The sequence below is a fragment of the Triturus cristatus genome, chromosome 11 (genome assembly GCF_964204655.1).
Source record: "Triturus cristatus chromosome 11, aTriCri1.1, whole genome shotgun sequence".
Lineage (NCBI taxonomy): Eukaryota > Metazoa > Chordata > Amphibia > Caudata > Salamandridae > Triturus > Triturus cristatus.
The window spans coordinates 822148256-822167571 of NC_140594.1; the positions used below are offsets into that span (position 1 = coordinate 822148256).

General features: G+C 43.8%; 1 protein-coding gene across 1 annotated transcript in view; it reads right to left on the reverse strand.

Annotated features, from left to right (window-relative positions):
- LOC146785486 (disintegrin and metalloproteinase domain-containing protein 9-like) overlaps positions 1-19316 on the reverse strand; it is a 1594707-nt gene that overhangs the window by 977564 nt on the left and 597827 nt on the right. The window contains exon 8 of the mRNA XM_085633059.1: positions 15682-15753. Coding sequence (XP_085489185.1) covers positions 15682-15753 — 72 coding nt within the window. The remainder of the gene's footprint in view (positions 1-15681; positions 15754-19316) is intronic.

A 19316-nucleotide genomic window follows, 5' to 3' on the forward strand; every position in this document is an offset into this window, starting at 1 on the left:
TAGCCTTCTCAGACACTGGTTCTCATAATTCCAAAAGCCCAAGCTTCCCCTCCAGGATATGGGAATGAGGCTCTGTGGATAATGATCTTTAGATGAACTGCTTAGCGAACTTCTGTGCACTTTCCCCACTGTTCCTATTGGAACTACAGAACTCCTAAGCAAAACAATCCTCATTGGTCACAAAATGGCCCAGATAATGGTGGTTCACTGAGTTTCTTCAGATGCCTCTATAAGTACTCAAGAGACTTCCATTCAAATCAAATCTACTAACAGGGTTCAAGGGGCAACTGTTTCACCTGCATCTAATATCCTTGAATTAGCAGCATAGTTCTTGAGGTCAAATAGTATGGATATTTAAATTTCCATCAGCTATGTATGGTGATCCTGAAGGAAGCTAAAGGGGCTTGGACAAGAGACTCTTATGCATCCAAGTGGAAACTGTTCTGATTATGATGTCACAGCAAGGCCACAAGCAGATTTCCTTTGAGGGAAATGTTAACTTTCCAAATTAATTAGTACATTATCTTGCTAGTGTTTTTTGGGGTATTCTACTACTCCAGCAGAATTTTTTCTACAATCTTTGTTAAAACAGTATTGCAGTTCTATTTATAAAAGAAACCACCCTATCCTAACATCTATAACTAACAATGAAGATCCAATGATGCAAAGAAATTATTACTTTTTTGAAGTTCTGGTTTTACATCATAGGAATCATCTTTATTGAAGTAATGACTCATCCACCCACCTCTCCTCTTTTTTATTGCTTGCATAATGGAATCAAGGAACAGATTTCCAACAACTAATCTAATCCTTTCAAAAAAGACACTGACTGTCTGATGTAACTGCCATTGACGGCAACAGGGGGTATGGAACCCCATTGACTCTTAAAGTGACTGTGTTTTTTCAGCTCTACGAATTTAAAAGCCTACCATGCTGTTAGTCTTGTTTTTATATTTATTTTAGTAACAGTTGTCCTGGCCTGAACAGTACACAGTGAACAGCATACATTGGAGGTGTACAGACAGATATGACAGTCATGACATGGGAGCACATTAAAGAAGAGCAGATCCATGTATGTGCGCATTAGTATATAGTGATATCACATCAAACGAAACCAAGGTCATACCAGGTTCCCACCTTACATCACATAACATGTTTAGGAGATGCTTAGAATCACGTATATATGATGGTAAATTGGAAACATGTGTTTGTAGATAAATATCCACATATTGAGAGAGCTTCTCAGTCGGTCCTGGAGTTTTTTGTGTACCTTAGGCAAAGTGTACAGGCAGGGATACCTAGGTCGATCAATCATTAGGAATTCATATTCATCCTCATTTATGAGCTCTTGTTCACGCCACTCCTTCAGATGACTATTAATGGTGCGTGAAATGTCATATATTGGATTATTGGTAAGTTTGATATAACATTTATCATCCTTAAGTTGCTCATATATTTCATTGTCATAATCCTCCTTATTCATAACAATGTATGGTTGTTATGAATAAGGAGGATTATGACAATATGATTGATCGACCTAGGTATCCCTGCCTGTACACTTTGGCAAAGGTACACAAAAAACTCCAGTTTCCCCCAGGAAGACCCATTATCTCGGGGAATGGGGGACCGACTGAGAAGCTCTCTCAATATGTGGATATTTATCTACAAACACATGTTTCCAATTTACCATCATATATACGTGATACTAAGCATCTCCTAAACATGTTATGTGATGTAAGGTGGGAACCTGGTATGACCTTGGTTTCGTTTGATGTGATATCACTATATACTAATATAGAACATGAGAAAGGTCTAAATGCACTTGGATGTTTTTTGGATAGGCGCCAAGTAGAATATCTGGCTCATTCAGAGATGTTAATTGAAATGTCACGCTTAATACTTAAAAACAACATGTTTCTCTTCAATGGAGAATGGTTTGGACAGCTGTGCGGTACCGCGATGGGATCCAGATTTGCGCCGTCCTTTGCCAACCTCTTCATGGGCTGGTTCGAGGCGGTGCATATCTGGGGACCTAGCGGCCGTGAGTTGTCCAGTGACATACACTACTGGGGTCGATTTATTGACGACTGCATAATGATTTGGACAGGCTCCTCCACTAAATTAGATTTATTCTTTGAGTTTCTGAATAACAATGATCACAATATGAAATTCATGATTACTCAGAGTAAGACAGAATTAGTATACCTGGGTGTTGAATTATATGTTTCAGGGGATCAAATTCATAGTCGTATGCATCGTAAACCTACCTCATGCAATTCTTTATTGCATGCTGATAGTGCTCACCCTAGAAGTCAAATCAATTCCATTCCGTATGGTGAAATGCTACGGGCCCGTAGAAATTGTAGTCAGGAACACTCCTTCGAGTGCAATTTGAGAAATATCAAGGGACGTTTCCTTCAACGAGGTTACAGTGAGGAAATAGTAAATCGAGCAGAGACTAGGACACGTAAACTGAAACGTAGTGATACCCTGAGAGATAGAAATGTGAGGAGTGATGACGACAAGGAGAATACTATCAGACTCATCACTAACTATCATCCTCATTCCAATAAGATTTACAACATACTTAGAAAACATTGGTCCCTGTTAAAAATGGATAAAGATCTACAAAGACATGTCAGGGAATGTCCATGCATTACCTATAAGAGAGGTAACACTATACGTAGTATTATCAGCCCGAGTTATCCATCCATACCGCAGCCTGAGACAAGGCTGCACAGGATGACTATTGGGTCATATAAATGTGGCCATTGCGGCATGTGTAAGTTGGCTGTAGATGCAATTCAGGATTTCAGTTACAATGGCTCTTCTATGTTTAAGATCAAGACACATGTTGATTGCATGACAAAATATGTGGTGTATATATTGATTTGTAACTGTAAAAAAATCTATGTAGGTAGTACCATTCGGCCTATGAGAGAGAGAATTTCAGAACACTTTAGAGCTGTAAAACAATGTGACATGAGATACCCAATAGCACAACATCTGAGTGAGTGTACTGCTCAGGGGAAGCACTTACAATTTAGATTTCATGGGATCCAGACAATATCAAATAACAATAGGGGTGGCAATAGAGAGTTGCGACTCAGACAAACAGAGGCACGATGGATAATGACACTTAAGTCGGTTGAGCAGGGTCTCAATATAGATCATGAGATGCAGTACTTCTTAGGTGTATGAAGATTTGATCACCTGTTGGGCTGTCTGCTTGCTAAGAGACCACCTATGTATCATCAATGTCAGAATTTCTCTATCTAAGTGATGCTAATACATGGATGATGACTGATTGACGATGTAGCCGAGACCCTTCAGAAACATATGAAATGAAGCTACATGATTATGTGATACTATTTACACTTAAAACCATCTTATGGATAAAAATGAGTATTGAATTCATATTGTGATAATGATAAGCTCTGACCCTATAATGTGATGTAATATTGACTTACCTTGAGGACGTTTTACAACAAACGTAGTGATTTTTATTGTGATCCTTTTTTGTTTGTTCAGTGAGAATGGGCTCACCGTGATATATTGCAATATAGCGTGTTACGTGTTGCGTTTTATAACTAAGTTTCGGTTCGAGTCTGCAGTGACGAGTGCGAGATTGATGTCTGACATTTTGTCCTAAATTTTCTTCCAATTTTGTCGTAATTACGTACGACTTAAGAATATTGTTATTTCCTGAAATAAGACATTTATATTAGCAATATCTATAATTTGTATCTGTATTAAGGATAGGCAGATAAGCTTGGAATATTTGTAATTTGTGCAGGTCTGGATTAGGGATAACGTTTTTTCAATTTACGAGAAGGAAATAGAACTCGGCGATGATAGTGAAGTCAGTGGCGGCCATCTTATGTAAGATATTGAAGTTTGGTGAATTTAAATAAAGTGAACAAAATGACAATAGGAGTATGTAAACCTAATAATAAATATACGTAAAGTTAATATGATGCATGTTGCAAATATAGGAGATTTAGATGTAGCAGGACATATATTTTGGCAATTATCCCGGTAATCGGGACGGGTATAAATATGAGAGACTCAAGATGGCGCCTGTGCGAAACGCCGGTTGACGAGTTTGGAGTACTCTCTACTCTTCATAGTAAGTACACGGATTCCTGCATTGGTAGTGTAATCCAGATCTTATGTACGTATTGGCAGAGAGAAGAGAGTAGATACTGTCTTAGTTAGAGTAGGAGATGAAGATATAAGATAACAATGTTGTGGAAGCACGATCAAAAGAACTCATGAGTGCGTAATTCAGATCTGGATAAGATCCAATGCACAATGTAAAAACGTGTAAATCACGTATAATGGGAGCGTTTGAGACATTATTTGTTCTAGATATATTGCCTATCACAATAGCATTGTGTGAATTTGGAAATTGATGTGAAAGATCGATAGTACTGGGCTAGGTATATGATCGCTTATAGTAAAAAGCAGTGAGTAGGATATTGTTGTTGGACAAATAACAATGTACCAATGTTCTCCTTGGGCTCTTTTAGGTAGTTTAATATGGGTGGAATTCTCTTAGATACAGTTATATCCTATAAGGATATGTAATGGTCAGAGAGATTCTCTATTTATTTATTTTATTTTCAGGTCTGAGAAATGACTTTATGATCTATATATATTCGCCGATAAGTAGTTGGGAGATGGTAGATTGCAGCCTACTCTCCGACGAGGGTTGCGCTTTCTAAAACGGAAAAACATGGTTAAGGTGAGCTCTCCTCCTGAACAATCAAAAATAAATGGATATTTTAGCTTAAACATTGCTGAGCACGGGCTAGTTGGTGGATCCTATATTGGGTGTGATTATAGAGTACAGGTTGATCACTTTTATATATAAGTAAGAAATAAGGAAAGTATAATTTCATTATGTATTCATTTGTGATAAAATTTAGCACATCACAATAATAATTTTTGTGTCCACCTATGGTGGACTTGTCTCTATCTATGCAATATCAGATGTACAATGAGCACATGGGTGTTGTGGTGCAGGATACATACAGAAAGTGAGTTTTATATAACCAAGACAAATGTTATTGGTTTATTTATAGCCCTGATGAAGTCAGAGATGCAAACGCATACTAACTGACGAAACACGTGTTGGCTATATGTGCATTTGAAGAAGGTGTGGATAGATGTGCATCTGGAGAAGACGTTTAAAAGCACTGATGGAATAAAAACAACGCAGTTGGAACAAGGACGGATTGGACTGTGATTTATATATATGGAGTGATGCTCAGGATAAATTGTGTAAGCAGTGCTAAAGTGCACAGAGGCCTAAAACCACCAACACCATGTCAGCGAAAATGCTAGGAGAAAGGCAACATGTTTAGGGATGATCCTGCAAAAAAAGGGCAAAGTCCAACAGGTACGCAGCTGAAAATATAGGAAAGTGTCTAGCAGTGTCACAGCAGTGGTGCCTGAGGCTTCAGGAGGGGACAGAAAGTGGTCAGCGGGGTAGAGGTCTCCAAATGAGCAAACGCCCAATCTGCCCACACGGTCCGCTGCGCTCTTGTCCTCCAATGGTGGCAGGAGGGGTTGATTAGCAACAGAGACCAAGGGGGTATAATGTTGTGTGCATCCAACACGCCCAGCGAATGCATCTACCTCGGCTTTGGACTGCTTGTAATGGAGGAATAAGGCTGTAGTAAGCAGCCAAGGGGCGATTCTCTGTCTAGGCTCAAAGTGCGTGGGGTGTATTCAGTAATGTAGAAAGTGGGCCTCAGAGCACAGCGCATAGAGGTGCATTATCAGGGGTGCTCATCCCTCCCTGTGGTAAGGTGAGCAGTTCATATGTGAAGCGAGGCTACTGTCCGGCTCATACCAGTGATACCATGTTCGATCGTAAACGCTTGAAAAAAGCTTATAGTGAGTGGAATTGGGACGTTTACAAATAGATAAAGAAACTTGGGTAACACAACCATTTTTGCTATTGCAATATGGGCCACCATTGACTGGGGCAATCTGGACCACAGCGGGATGCGGCTCTCCAACCAATCCATGGCACACCCATAATTGGCACACCAAAGCTCCTTAGGGTCTCTGCTGATCACAATTCCTAAGTACTTAACTGGAAGCCCACTGCACCGGGTATTCAGCAGAGAAGGGAGAGGTCGCTGTGGTTAGTAGAAAAAGCACAGATTTAGTCCTGTACACCTTTATGCCAGAGAGGCGGACGAATCGTATGATCTTACAGATTAAGGGTGTTGAATTGGCCCGGGGGTCACTCACAAAAAGGGTAATGTTGTCTGCATATAAAGAAACGACAAGGCCGAGACGTGAATCCCAAGCCCCTATCTGTATTGTGCTGTTGAAGTTGCACAGCAAGAGGCCTCATTGCAAGAGCAAATAGTAAAGGGGATAACGGACAATCCTCTCGAGCTCCCCTTGTAACTGGGAAAGGATCCAAAATGAGCCCATTAAGGCACACACGTGCGGTAGGTAGGGTATAGAGCAGCCGATTTGCACGAGAAACCTGGTTCCGAGTCACAGCCTTTGCAGCAGCGGGAAGAGATATGCCCATTCCTGCGTGTCAAATGCTTTTGTGGCGTCCAGTAGGGCCGCTGTGGCTGGAAGTTGTGGGTGTAGTGCAGTACCGCGAAGAGAGTGCACAGATTATGGGAGGTCAACTTGCCAGGAATAAAGCCGGATTGGTCCGGCTGTTCCATAATGGGCAGTAGCAATTGCAACGGGTTTGCTAACACTTTGGCATATATTTTATTGTCAGTATTTATAAGAGACAGGGGTCTGAAAGAATCACATCAGTTAGCTGGTTTATAGGGCTTAAGGAGAGTAACTATCACGGACTCCCGTAAGGTTGGAGGAAGATGCCCGATTTCGAAGGCATCCTGATACATATCCAGGAGCTTGGGGGCTAGTATCTGAGAGTATTCTTTGTAGAAGGCCTCAGGCAGCCAGTCAGTGCCTGGGAGCCTTGTCAAGGGGGGAGGCCGGCGATTGCCCGGGGCACCTCCTCAATGGTAATAGGAGTGTCAAAAAACTCCGGATGGGCATCGGACAACCAGAACAGAGTCCAGATATGTCTGGAGGTCTGCAACACCTACTATCGGAGTGGTAGAATAAAGATGAGTGAAGAAGGTCGCCATCGTCTGGAGAAGATCATCAGAGGAGTGAGAGTTGCCATACCTGTCTAAGAGCTCAGATACATAGGTCGAGGCAAGCGGTTTTAGGAGCAAACGAGCCAGTGTTTTTCTGGGGCGATCTCCCTCCCCATATCTGCGAGCCTGCGATTCTTTGCTCAAATACAGAGTTTCACGTAGTGCTTTGTCCTGGTATTCAGACAACTTACTTCGGATTCCAGTCCTCATAACCAAATCAGTAGAATGAAAGAAGTCTAACTCCAATGCCGCAATGTCTGCTTTCAGTCTCAACAGCGTGCCACAAATGGCCTTAAGTATACCATTCTGTTTGGAGATGCATATACCTCTTATCACTTCTTTAAACACGTATAAATATAAAAGGAGGCGAGCTGATGGAGTTGGTGTTCAGCTCGAAATACTCCAAGATGGCCGCTTGAGTCTCCTTCCTAAACACCGCATCTCTCAATGCCTCTGAGGGCACCCACCAGGAGAATGCTCGGGGAAGATTAAGCGGCAGCAACATAGTAAGTAGTACTGGGGCATGATCAGAGAGGGTATGGAGCAAATGGGCAACAGTCAATGTCCATTGCTGTGCGTCTATGGTGGTCAGTCAGTAGTCAATACAGGGCAATGCCCCGCGGTGTAGTGATAGGGCAGGTGCCTGCGTGGATCTCACAGTGCATAATTTGCCAAATGTCTGAAAGGTGATTGTCAGTAATTAGTGTATGAAGAGTTTTGGCCGCTTACGGATGGGGGCGTTGAGAGCTGCCGGACCTTTCCAGTGCATCATCTAGAGGGACATTGAAATACCCTCCCCTTAGGAAAGTCTGGGGACCCATGTCTGCAATCAGGTGCCATACCTTAGCAAAAAAGTCAGGGTCGTCTGCGTTGGGCTCGTATATGGCAGCCAACATTATAGGATGATTATGTAGTACGCCTGCCAATATAACTTAGTGGCTGTCTTTGTCACTGGCGCAGGGTGTCGTTTTCCATGCAAGCCCCTACCATATAAGGATACTGACTCCTGCGACGTAGTAAGAATAAGTCCAGTAGTAAGTCTCCCCCCATCCGTAGTGAGTGAGCCTGGGAGAGGATTCTTTGCTAGTGTGTTTCCTGAAGGAGACAGATGTCGATTATGTGCAGAGCTAATTAGGAGTGTATAAGACGGGCTTTTTGTCCATTATTTAGCCCCCATGTATTCCAAGTGAGGCAGTGAACCTTGAACATCCTATTCAAGTCTGAGTGGCACGTAATATGTCGGGGACAAATCGTGCGTCAATTATAGTTTGGGTGGTGCACCGCCAAGCCTGCAGTCTGTACCTAGTGTGTAGCCAACAACGTTTTAAACCCCTCCAACCCCGCCCGCCCATATCTGAACCATAACTGTGAAAAATCCTAACCGCCCCACCCCCAAGTAGGTTGTTTTGACCCTCCCACTAACATTAGAAACTGGGAGTTATCCCATAGGGTAGTGGAGTCGCTGAGCTGACAGCCCGTCATTAAGTCTGGGTAGACAAGTGTAGTGTGTCGTCTGGGCCTCCCAAACAAGAGCACATAAAATAGTAGCATGCAAATGCAGGCAATCATTTTGTAAACATAAACAATGTGAATACAATAAAGTAACCCAGCAGATGGGAAATAGTTGGCGAGTCCAGGAAATTACATGCGACTAGAAATATTGCAATGACATGCAGCTGACCGCTATATACTATAGAGTGGTACAGAATATCAGTCATTGTCACTTAGTTGTGCCCCAGCTGACAAGCGGGGCGAGGCCGCTGAGGATCAGATGGTTTTGGTCTTTTGTTTGGCGAGTTTTAGAGCCTGTTTTGCATCTGTAAAGTACTGGGATTTGCCCCCTGCATGACTCGGAGTTTTTCCGGGTATAGAAGGGCATATGATATGCCCAGCTGTTGCCTTGATGTTGTAGCTTCCCTTTTTCCCGAGCAAACCTGAGGATCTGGTCCTGATCGCTATAATTCAACAGGTGAGCTATGATGGGCCAAGGGGTGGCCCCCTGTGGAGGTCTAGGGCCACGTGACCTATGAGCTCTTTCAATGAGGAATACCAGAGATAACTCTGCACCAAGTGGTCTTTGATAACATTTTCCACATAGTCTTTCATTTTGGTGATTGTGGAGAACTCAGGCATGCCCACGAAGTGAATATTGTTCCGCCTCAAGCGGGCTTCGAGGTTTTCATTCCTAGCCTTTATTACCTCCAGTACTCTGTCCATACGCAAGAGCTGTTCTCTGGTCTTAGCTTGACCATCGTCAGCATCAGAGATGTGAGCCTCTAGCTGTTCGATCCTGGTGTCATGGGTATTACCTCATTTTTTAACGTGATCCAGCCGTGATGTAGGCAAGTCTAGTTTGGAGGCCATTGTTTTCAAGCTGGACCGGTCCTCTATGAGTATTTGCTTTAGGCGCGCATCCGATCCTCAGACTCATCCACGTGTGGAGGGCCCGCCTCCTTGTCCTCAGCACAGTCAGACTGCGGAGAGGCGCGTAACTGCTTGAATGTGAGTTTGGTCTGCTTGCCACTGTGTTTGCCCATGGCTTAGGGTTAAATCAGGGGGCGGCCGTGCTTTGACTCTGTGTAGGAACAAGATAGTACAGTAGTATGCGTCTGAGACTGGGTCTCCACCTAGTCTCCAGCCGTGCCAGGCGGTGTAATACCACGTATACGCCTTGCATCGACACCTCTGCTTTTCCTAGATGCAGCAGCGCTGGGGAAGCCGTGGGGACATATAGGCGGTGAACGGGTGTATGAGAAGGGAACACATGGATCTGCAATCCTGTCTGCACAGCAGCCGAGGCAGAGTCGCAGCGGGCGGCCCAAGTGCAGGCGATCACTGGAGGCCAGGCCTCCACAGCCAAGCTGCGAGGGCAGCGGCAGGAGAGGGAGCGCTGGGAAAGACACAGAGCAGAGCGGAGCCCAGATGCCCTCGCAGTCAGCCAGCACAGCGTCCTAGCACGGCAGGCGCCGTCAGTCCCAACCTCAGGCCACAGGGAACCGAGTATGCAGGCTTGTCCCTCCGTGCCGGGCCGCTCATACCACAGGGCGCGAGCCACAGAACCCAGCTGCCTGGACGCAGCACTGGCCCCGCTCAGAACGGATTCGGCAAGAAAGAAATTAAGCAGTCAATGGGCCGCCGCGCAGGCAGGGCTGGGGGTGCTCCTTACCAGCTTGTGCACCACTCCTCCGCGGACCCCCCCCCATGGCATCACGACTCCAGCACCTCTACTGTTCCTCCAGCAACGGCCCAGGGTCACACCGGCGTGAGTGGTGCCCTCTACACCGCACATGAAGGTCCAGGTCACAGCAGCCGGTAGCACTCAGGATCCCTCACATGGCAGGCAGCCTGACCACAAGGTGAGAGCAGTTCAGGCCCTGCAGTCCAACAGGAAGGCCGCAGCTGCAATCCGCTTCGATACAGCTGTACCCAGATGTCCACCCGATTTTCTAATGCGGCTGATGCAATGTGGCTAGTTGCTGTGTGCGGTCTGCACAGCGTGCTGCTACTGAAGGCCACAGAGAACCTGGATTGTGTCAGATAAGTGACTCAGCCAGCAGAGGTCGCTTACCAAGTGGCCATCTTGCTGCTCAGTGAGACCACGTCCCCCTGGCTGTTAGCCTTAATCGTTTTTTACATGTACATCATCCTAAACACCAGGCAGCAAGAGCATGTTGAGTGTTTTTAATTAGGTGCTGCAATGAAGTATTGATTTTTTCCAACTCTTTTTAATGATTTTAAATCACTTAGAAACTTAAACAGCTGATATCTGCTTCATAAAGTATATTCATTGACCAACATGTGCATCTTAAAACTACATATCCTGGTAATACATCAAATGACACCTGGATTCAGTCCCTGGTAATATTCCCTTCATGGCCCCCATATTTTCTGATGTTTCTGAGGGCACCCCCTGGTCTTCTAAAGAAATTCGTCTGCTTTAGCGCATTAGTCCATGCTATAAATCCATTCCCCCTAAAGGGTTGCCTTGTAAGAACAATATTAGCGGGCAATTTGACATACCCTTAGTAAACAAGAGTTGTGTTCCCAGCAGACCATCTCATTCTCCTATAAGGCCAACAATTTCCAGCTTAGGAAGAAGTAGGACTGATCGAATTTGGTTAGCATGCTGTGTACCAGGACCAGTGTCGTTAAATGATCTGACATTTCAAAATCTTGCGAATGAAGGTGCATGGCTTTCTCACTACACCTAAGGCAACTAGGGTCTGCTCCCATTTTCACTTTGCATAGCTTAGTTTACATGATGCAAATATTTTTGTTGGATGATCTGCAGCCGGATAGACACACTAAGCAACAGGAAGCGCCACACATTTACTGGCACATTCCCAGTACATCCCAACAGAGTAATTTTTGAAGATGGTGCCAAATTCTCCCCAGTCATCTCAGAAAGTGCACTGAAGGCTTTAATCCAGTACTTGCTAATCAGGGGACAAAGCCAAGCCAGAAGTGCAAAATCTGCCTGGGTGTGAGACACTGCTCCCATTTTGAGTTTTCTCACTGTTTGCCTTTGTGTAGCTTGCATGAAGTGTCATAAGCTTCATGTAATAATTTAAATTGAATCAGTCACAACCACCCATTAGGGGGAAAGCAGCCTATTTGTTCGCAGAAATAATTTCAATTCCTTGTCGGGGCGCACAATCTCCAAGTCTCTCTTATCTTTTCCTGGCCTCCAGTGCTATCCCAGGGCTCTTGGCTGTGATTGTGGCGTCTGGTTTGTTAACCATGTGTTTGATGGGGACATTGGTAAGGAGCACAGTCAGTGTTTTGCAGGGATTCAGCACCTGTAGAAATCAGTGGAAAAGTCTTAACATAATGCTCTCAGGCAATAATATCTGAAAACAATCAGTTTAGTGACTCCCCCCACAGCCGCTGGACTTGGGCCCTTTAGAAATTGTACAATTGGGATTATATCCCTGGTCCGCTGGACACCCCCTTTTTACAACGTCTGGATAGATAGCCTGTTCCTAGTTAGCTGCATTAGTGGGTAGCGAGCTATTGATTACTCTGGGTAGAAAAGTATTGGAGCTTGGATTTTTTTGCGGATCCAATCCTAGTTGTGTACTTGTGATCGCATCTATTTCAGAGTGACTGCTCTTGGGTGTTCGACCTATAGAACAACTTACTTACCTTCGGCAACAATATATTTGTAAGAGACATAGATTAGTTATAGATTCTATGGCAGGACCGGAGGCTTTGGATTATGCTATATCTCTCTTCGCTTTATTACAAGTGAAACATCCAGCAGCGAGAGATAAAAAACATCGTTATGAACAAGAAAAACTACAACTCCCTACAACCAGGGAGATACATGAGTCCATAGTCCTTCCACTATTTCCAGTAACCGGCCATCATAGTCCCCTGTTTGTCTCCTCTCTTCCTCTTTCTTCGCTGCTTCGCAGCCAGTTAAGTGCTCCTATGTTTTATTCTTCCTTTGTCAATCTTTTTGCTATTTAGTGCAGTTTTTTCCTGGATATTGTCACCATATTGTGGAATTGTTGTAGGTTTATCTTTCAGATTCCTGTGTTGGCCGAGGGAGCGCTTCTCTTCGCTCCTTACGCGGCTTCGGTCCCGTTTCGGTGTGTGTACTGCCAGCTAGAGGGACTCGGCCCTCTCGTTGCTCTTGCAGCGGCGCTCCTCACGGAGGAGTCGCGCTGAGAGAGTCACGAGCGGTTGCCTTGTCCCATCTGCCTCACCCTGACGCCTGAATTTGGGTTGTATGCCCGCATATCTTTTCAGTACGCCCCGGCGGGGTGCGTATTACATTCTTGCCTCTTGAATTGAACGCGCGTCGTATTTGCACAAAAGTCCCGCTTTCGCTGTAGCGCGTGATCGCGCCTATCAAAAGCTCACGCATTTAGCGGTACGCGCGAGGGAGGCAGCAGGCCCGGTCAGCACCTGAGGGCCATGCGTGTAGGGGGTTTGTGCTGCCCCTATTGTAACCATTTGGTTGCCCACAGTTTTTTGCAGTCTACCAGCCTGCATTTAAGATTAATTTGGGGTTATTCCCCGTATATTGAAGTCTTTTGTTCACTAAGGTCTGTGTGTGTTGCCCTCACCTTGGGTTTCTGTGTGGGGTTATAGGTCACTATAAACATTCAGCCCCACAAGCAACAACCCCCAAGCAGCAAGGCTCTGCTCCCTCCAGGATGTTTTGTTTCGGTCTTTGTGGCTCTCTCACAAGGACGCTGGCCCATGAACCTAACACTGTTTTCTTTGGGGCAATCAACAGAATGTTCCTGCCACTCATCCTGCACTGGAAGGGTGTGGATTATGAAGCACAAACACAGCTTGGAAGAGCTCTCTCAAACGTGCCCCACCATATTGCGAGCTTGCCCATGCCCTTCAAAGTAAGTAGTATTATTTAGTTTTTTTCTCTTTTTTGTTAATTGAAAACATTTTCAGAAAACTTAGCTTTTGATAAACTAAAGAGAGTGCTTATCAGCAGTTGAAACTGGACTTATCACTCTACATGCCATTTGATACATTTCAAGTATTCTGCGGTTACCACAAACACCAGGAATTATTCTAACTAATTCTAATGAAGAGCCTACAATACAGAACTGTTGTTACGATAATCCTTTGCTGCCCTCTCAATGATGTATCCTCAGATGCATCACTTCAGTCCTAGGGCCCGACTGACAAAGAACATCATAAATCTGCACTCTTAAAAGTAGTATTCCTCTTCAGTGCAATTTACAATGTTCCCTTATTCACAATACTCAGTTGTAGTATGCCTGGAAATGTATGCCAATCATAACCGTCTAGGCTTGATGCTGAGTGTGCTGTGTGCGTTTTAAAAAGGATGCTACTTTCTCAATGTTTAATTTTATATAGTGTACAATTATTCTCTGTGGAATGCCATCCTTTTTTTCTCCAAAGCAAAATTATATTATCAGATTTCCCAGCAGATAAACCCTTTTCCCTTGACTCGAGTAAATCTCCGACCTTTTCCATGGCGGGAAATGGTCATAGAGGAGTTTGTAAATGGTTTGTGGGCAACCTGAAAATGACAATTGAAACCATGCCCTGATCCCAACACTCTGCGAATTATGAAGTATTAAAAAAACAATTTACGCTTGTATACTTTTTCTTTTGTGTACAGCTATCAGGCATAAATGGAATGATTTACGACCATAAACACAGTATTACAGTTGTAAATATCTTTGTGAAGCGGACCCTAACTGTGTGAATCCTACCCTTCCATTACTTCCTCAGCCAATGTCCAGACTGAGCTATTACCCATGACATGACTGAAAGAAATCAAATTCGAGAGAGCATCTGACATTTTCTAGAAAATTTGAAAGAGCTAGAATCCATTCTTTTTATACTAGTCTAGTCCTACATAATAAAGCCACTTTTTTACTTCGACCTTGGTGACATGTCCTAACTAGATCAATACATTTATTAATGGGAAAAAATACACGAGCAAATGCTATAGTTACACATTAGTCAGGTTTACAATGATGAAAGTTCCTTTTGTGATGGATAGGAGCATGGTAGACTATTGTCTCCTCAACACAAAAAATACAGGCAATGACTCCAGTAACCCTGTCTAATGGGCTGATTTAGAGTTGAGAAGAGAGGTGCCATCGCTGCCTCATTTAAAGTCAGGTGGAACTTAGTATGCCAGAGCGGAGACTACTCCAGCTCTGCTGCTAACATACTCCTCTAACAGCCAGATGGAGTAAAGGCTGTTAGAGGTTTGGCAGACAAAATGTCAGTTTTTACTTTCACACACCGCCATCCAAAACTCGGTGTTAACACAAAGTAAAAACATTTTAATGATCTCTACACCATGAGAGAAACTTCCATGGTGAGGAAATCATTGTTTTTTTTTATTTTCAAAAAGGAAATCCTGCTTTGGGATTTTGTTTTTGAAAATAAAAAAAGGATTTAAAAGTGTGCCATACAGCACTGTCATGTTGAGAGAGCCACAGAGCACACTTTCAATGCATTGACAGTTAACACTGTGACAACCGTTTCCGGCAGTGTGAGAGAGGCCTCCTGGGGAGGCAGACATCTCCAAATCCAAAGTAGGGGTACTTCGTTGCCAAGCTAAGCAGAAAATACCGTACTCTGCTATAGAAATCTGCCCCTAAATAATATAAGTGAAGGGCTATTCAGTGTTGACATTCAATATATACAGATATACCCTCCAAGGCACGATAATAATCGCTGGCTTAGTATTGATTACACAGTATTAGCTCCCAAAAAAACAAGAAAGTTATTGGATTGTTCTATAGTTACTCTGTGTCCTGAATATTAAATACTGAATTTCATACTGACAATGTCTTCGGGATGAGCATTGGTGCAGGGCCATCAGTACGTTTCCTTTTATTCTCTTCCTTGTCTCGGCTTTCCTCTTTTCAAATTTTTACTAAGAATGTGGTGTTGTTTCTACTTATCTTTTAAGAAAATGTTCTTTATTTCCCCTCACACTAGCTTCATATACTTCCTGAAGAACAGCGGACACAAAACTATATTTTGCACGCAACAAGCTGCAACTTACAGTGTCAACAATATTGATAGTGGCCATGATGTGTTGCAATACTGAAGTTTCATTCCTTTGATAGAATTCAAACTGAAAAAGACAACAGTGGAAATCATTCATTACAATCTAACAACATCAGAATAATGTTTACCAAAAGGGAATAACAAGCATATTGCAGTGGGTATTAATATTTTTGAAAACAAAACAAAGTACATACAGGTTGCAGAGAGCATAAGGGCTTCAACATTTAGTATGTTGAGTAACAAACCGTCACTTATAAACCGGACTAGCAAAGCGCTAAGACTTTTCAATGTACTTAATTTCATATAAGATCTATTAAAATCTACAAATCCTACCTGTCAAGTATGAAAACTTATCATTTGGGTTAAATACAGTAGAGTAGCTATGCAATTAACACCCACCGTAAATGCTTATCTACTTTATTCAGGAACAGTGATATCAGATGTGTAGACTCTGTGCCCTGGACTGGTACATCCTGGGAGATCCCACAATATTCTTTTAGTATTGTTAGGTTGGAAAGTTCACTGAAGCTTAAGACATACAAGTAATAGAAGTGAAGGTGTTCAAGTAGGAAAAAAGGAATATGCTACTTACCAGTATGCATCTGTTCTTGGCATGTAGAGCTGCAGATCTATACACTGTGCATAGATCGCCATCTGGTGTTGGGCCCGGATGTTTGCAGTTTTTTTTTCCTCTTGGAAAGTCTTTGGAAGTCACGAGGTTGGTGACTCCTCCTTTGGTTCGTATTGCGCATGGGCTTCGGCTCCATCCTCAGATTGTTTTTCGCCAGCAGGGAAAGATGGAGCGTAGTAATAACAGTAAAGAAACCCATGTGTGTTGTATCTAAATAAGATAGACTGGAACGGATACAGGTAGCCGGGGAGGCGGGTGGGCGTGTATAGATCTGCAGTTCTTCATGCCAAGAACAGATGCATACTGGTAAGTAGCATATTCCGTTCGAGGAATATGAGCTGCAGATTATACACTGTGCATAGACTATATAGCAGTACCCAACCCTAGCGGCGACCACCGGCATCCGTTGCAGTTGTTTGGAACAGTGTTTTTAGTACAGCCTGGCCCACACTAGCTTGTTGCTTGATTTGCACATCTACACAGTAATGTTTTGTGAAAGTGTGCGGTGTTGACCATGTCGCTGCTTTGCAGATGTCATCTAGTGGTATGTTACCTAGAAAAGCCATAGAAGCCCCTATCTTCCTTGTAGAGTGGGCTTTAGGGGGAACAGATAGCATTCGTTTTGCTTTGTGGTAGCAAATCTGTATGCATTTTACAATCCACCTAGCTATCCCTGATTTAGAAATAGGGTTGCCTTTATGTGGTGGAGAGAAAGAGACAAATAGTTGTTTGGTTTTTCTGAAAGGTTGTGTTCTTTGGATGTAGTAAAGTAAGGCCCTCTTAATATCCAGTGTGTGTAAAGCCCTTTCCGCAACTGTTTGAGGTTGTGAGAAAAAGACTGGTAATTCTACCGACTGGTTTAGATGGAAGGGAGAAATGACTTTGGGTAGAAATTTTGGGTTGGTGCGGAGTACAACCTTGTTCTGATGCATTTGAAGAAAAGGTTCCTGTATGGTGAGTGCTTGTATTTCACTAACCCTTCTAAGGGAAGTGATGGCCACTAGGAATGCTGTTTTCCATGTGAGAAATTGCAGCTCACATTTATGTAATGGTTCGAAAGGGGGTCCCATTAGCCTTGTGAGAACTATATTCAAGTTCCAGAAAGGTGAGGGTGGTACTCTGGGTGGAATTACTCTTTTGAGGCCTTCCATAAAAGCTTTGATGGCAGGCACCCTGAAAAGTGATAGGTGTTGCCTGTTCTGTAAGTAGGCAGCAATTGCTGCGAGGTGTAACTGAATGGATGTATATGCTAGGTTACACCTTTGTAGATGGAGCAAGTAACATATGATGTGCTGTATGGACGCATTTAGAGGATTGATTGTGTTGTTGTGGCAGTAAACAACAAATCTTTTCCCCTTTGCAGCATAGCATGCCCTAGTAGTAGGGCGTCTAGCTTCCCTGATAATATTCATGCAATCAGGGGGAAGGTTAAGGTATCCGAATTCTAGGACCTCAGGAGCCAGATCGCAAGGTTGAGCTGAGCTGGGTCCGGGTGCTTGATCTCTCCATGGTTCTGGGTTAGGAGGCATGGTGAGAGGTGTAGCTTTTGGTGTGGTACTACCGAGAGTTCCAGCAGTGTGGTGTACCACGGTTGTCTGGCCCATGTTGGAGCTACTAGGATCAGTGTTAGGGAATGCTGTTGTAGCTTTCGCACCACTAATGGAATTAGTGGGAGAGGTGGAAAAGCGTATGCAAATTTGTTTGACCAGTTCATCCATATCGCATTGCCTTTGGACAATGGGTGTGGATATCTGGCGGCGAAGCTTGGGCACTTTTTGTTTTCGTGGGTGGCGAACAGGTCTATGTGTGGATGCCCCCACTTCAGAAAGAACGGGTGAAGAACCTGTGGGTGAAGTTCCCATTCGTGAATTTCTTGCGTTTGTCTGCAGAGCAGATCTGCCACGGTGTTTTGGACTCCTGGGACATGCTGGGCCAGGAGAAAGATTTTCTGTGGAATTGCCCATCTCCAAATGCTCTGTGCTAATTGAGAGAGCTGTGGAGAGTGTGTGCCCCCCTGTTTTTGAATGTAGTACATGGCAGTCATGCTGTCTGTGTGAATGAGGACTGCCTTGCCTGAAATCTGCATCTGGAAGGATTTTAGGGCTAGGAAGATTGCCAGTAACTCCAAATGATTGATGTGGAGTAATGTCTGTTGCGACGTCCATGTGCCCTGTACTGTGAGATGTAACAGATGAGCTCCCCAGCCGGAGGCGATGCGTCTGTTGTCAGGATTATTTGTGGGACCGGGTCCAGGAACGGTCGACCTCTGGAAAGGTTTGTGGTGTTCCACCACTGCAGAGAGCGATGGGTGCGACCGTGTACCAACACCAGATCAGTCAGTTGCCCCTGGGCCTGGTTCCACTGGCGCGCTAAGCACTCTTGGAGTGGACGCATCTAGGGGCCGATTCACAGAACTAACTTAAGACAAAATCCTAAACTTACTACTTTTGGTATTCACAGAAGTTAGGATTTTGTCTTAAGTTTGTCTTAAGACAATCTTAAGACAGACTTAAGACAGACTTAAGCCAGACTTAAGACAAACTTTAGACAGACTTAAGACAAACTTAAGACAGACTTAAGACAGACTTAAGACAGACTTAAGTTAGGATTTTGTCTTAAGTTTGCCTTAAGTTTGTCTTAAGTCTGTCTTAAGTCTGTCTTAAGGCTGTCTTAAGTTTGTCTTAAGTCTGTCTAAAGTCGGCCCCCTGGAGTCTTGCATGGGGCACTATGAAAATACAAGAGGCCATCATCCCTATCAGTTGCATAAACACTCTTGCTGGGAGAGAGTGTTGAAATATGAATTTCTGACGCAGTGCCTGTATGTTTGCAATCCTGGCAGGATTGCAGTTGGATTGTAGCGGCGGTGTGTTGCACACATTGTTCGTAGGACGTGGCTTTTATTAGCCAATCGTCCAAGTATGGGAAGACGTGAATGTGCCGTCTCCTGAGGTGTGCAGCCACTACTGCTAGGCACTTGGTGAATACCCTTGGTGCTGTTG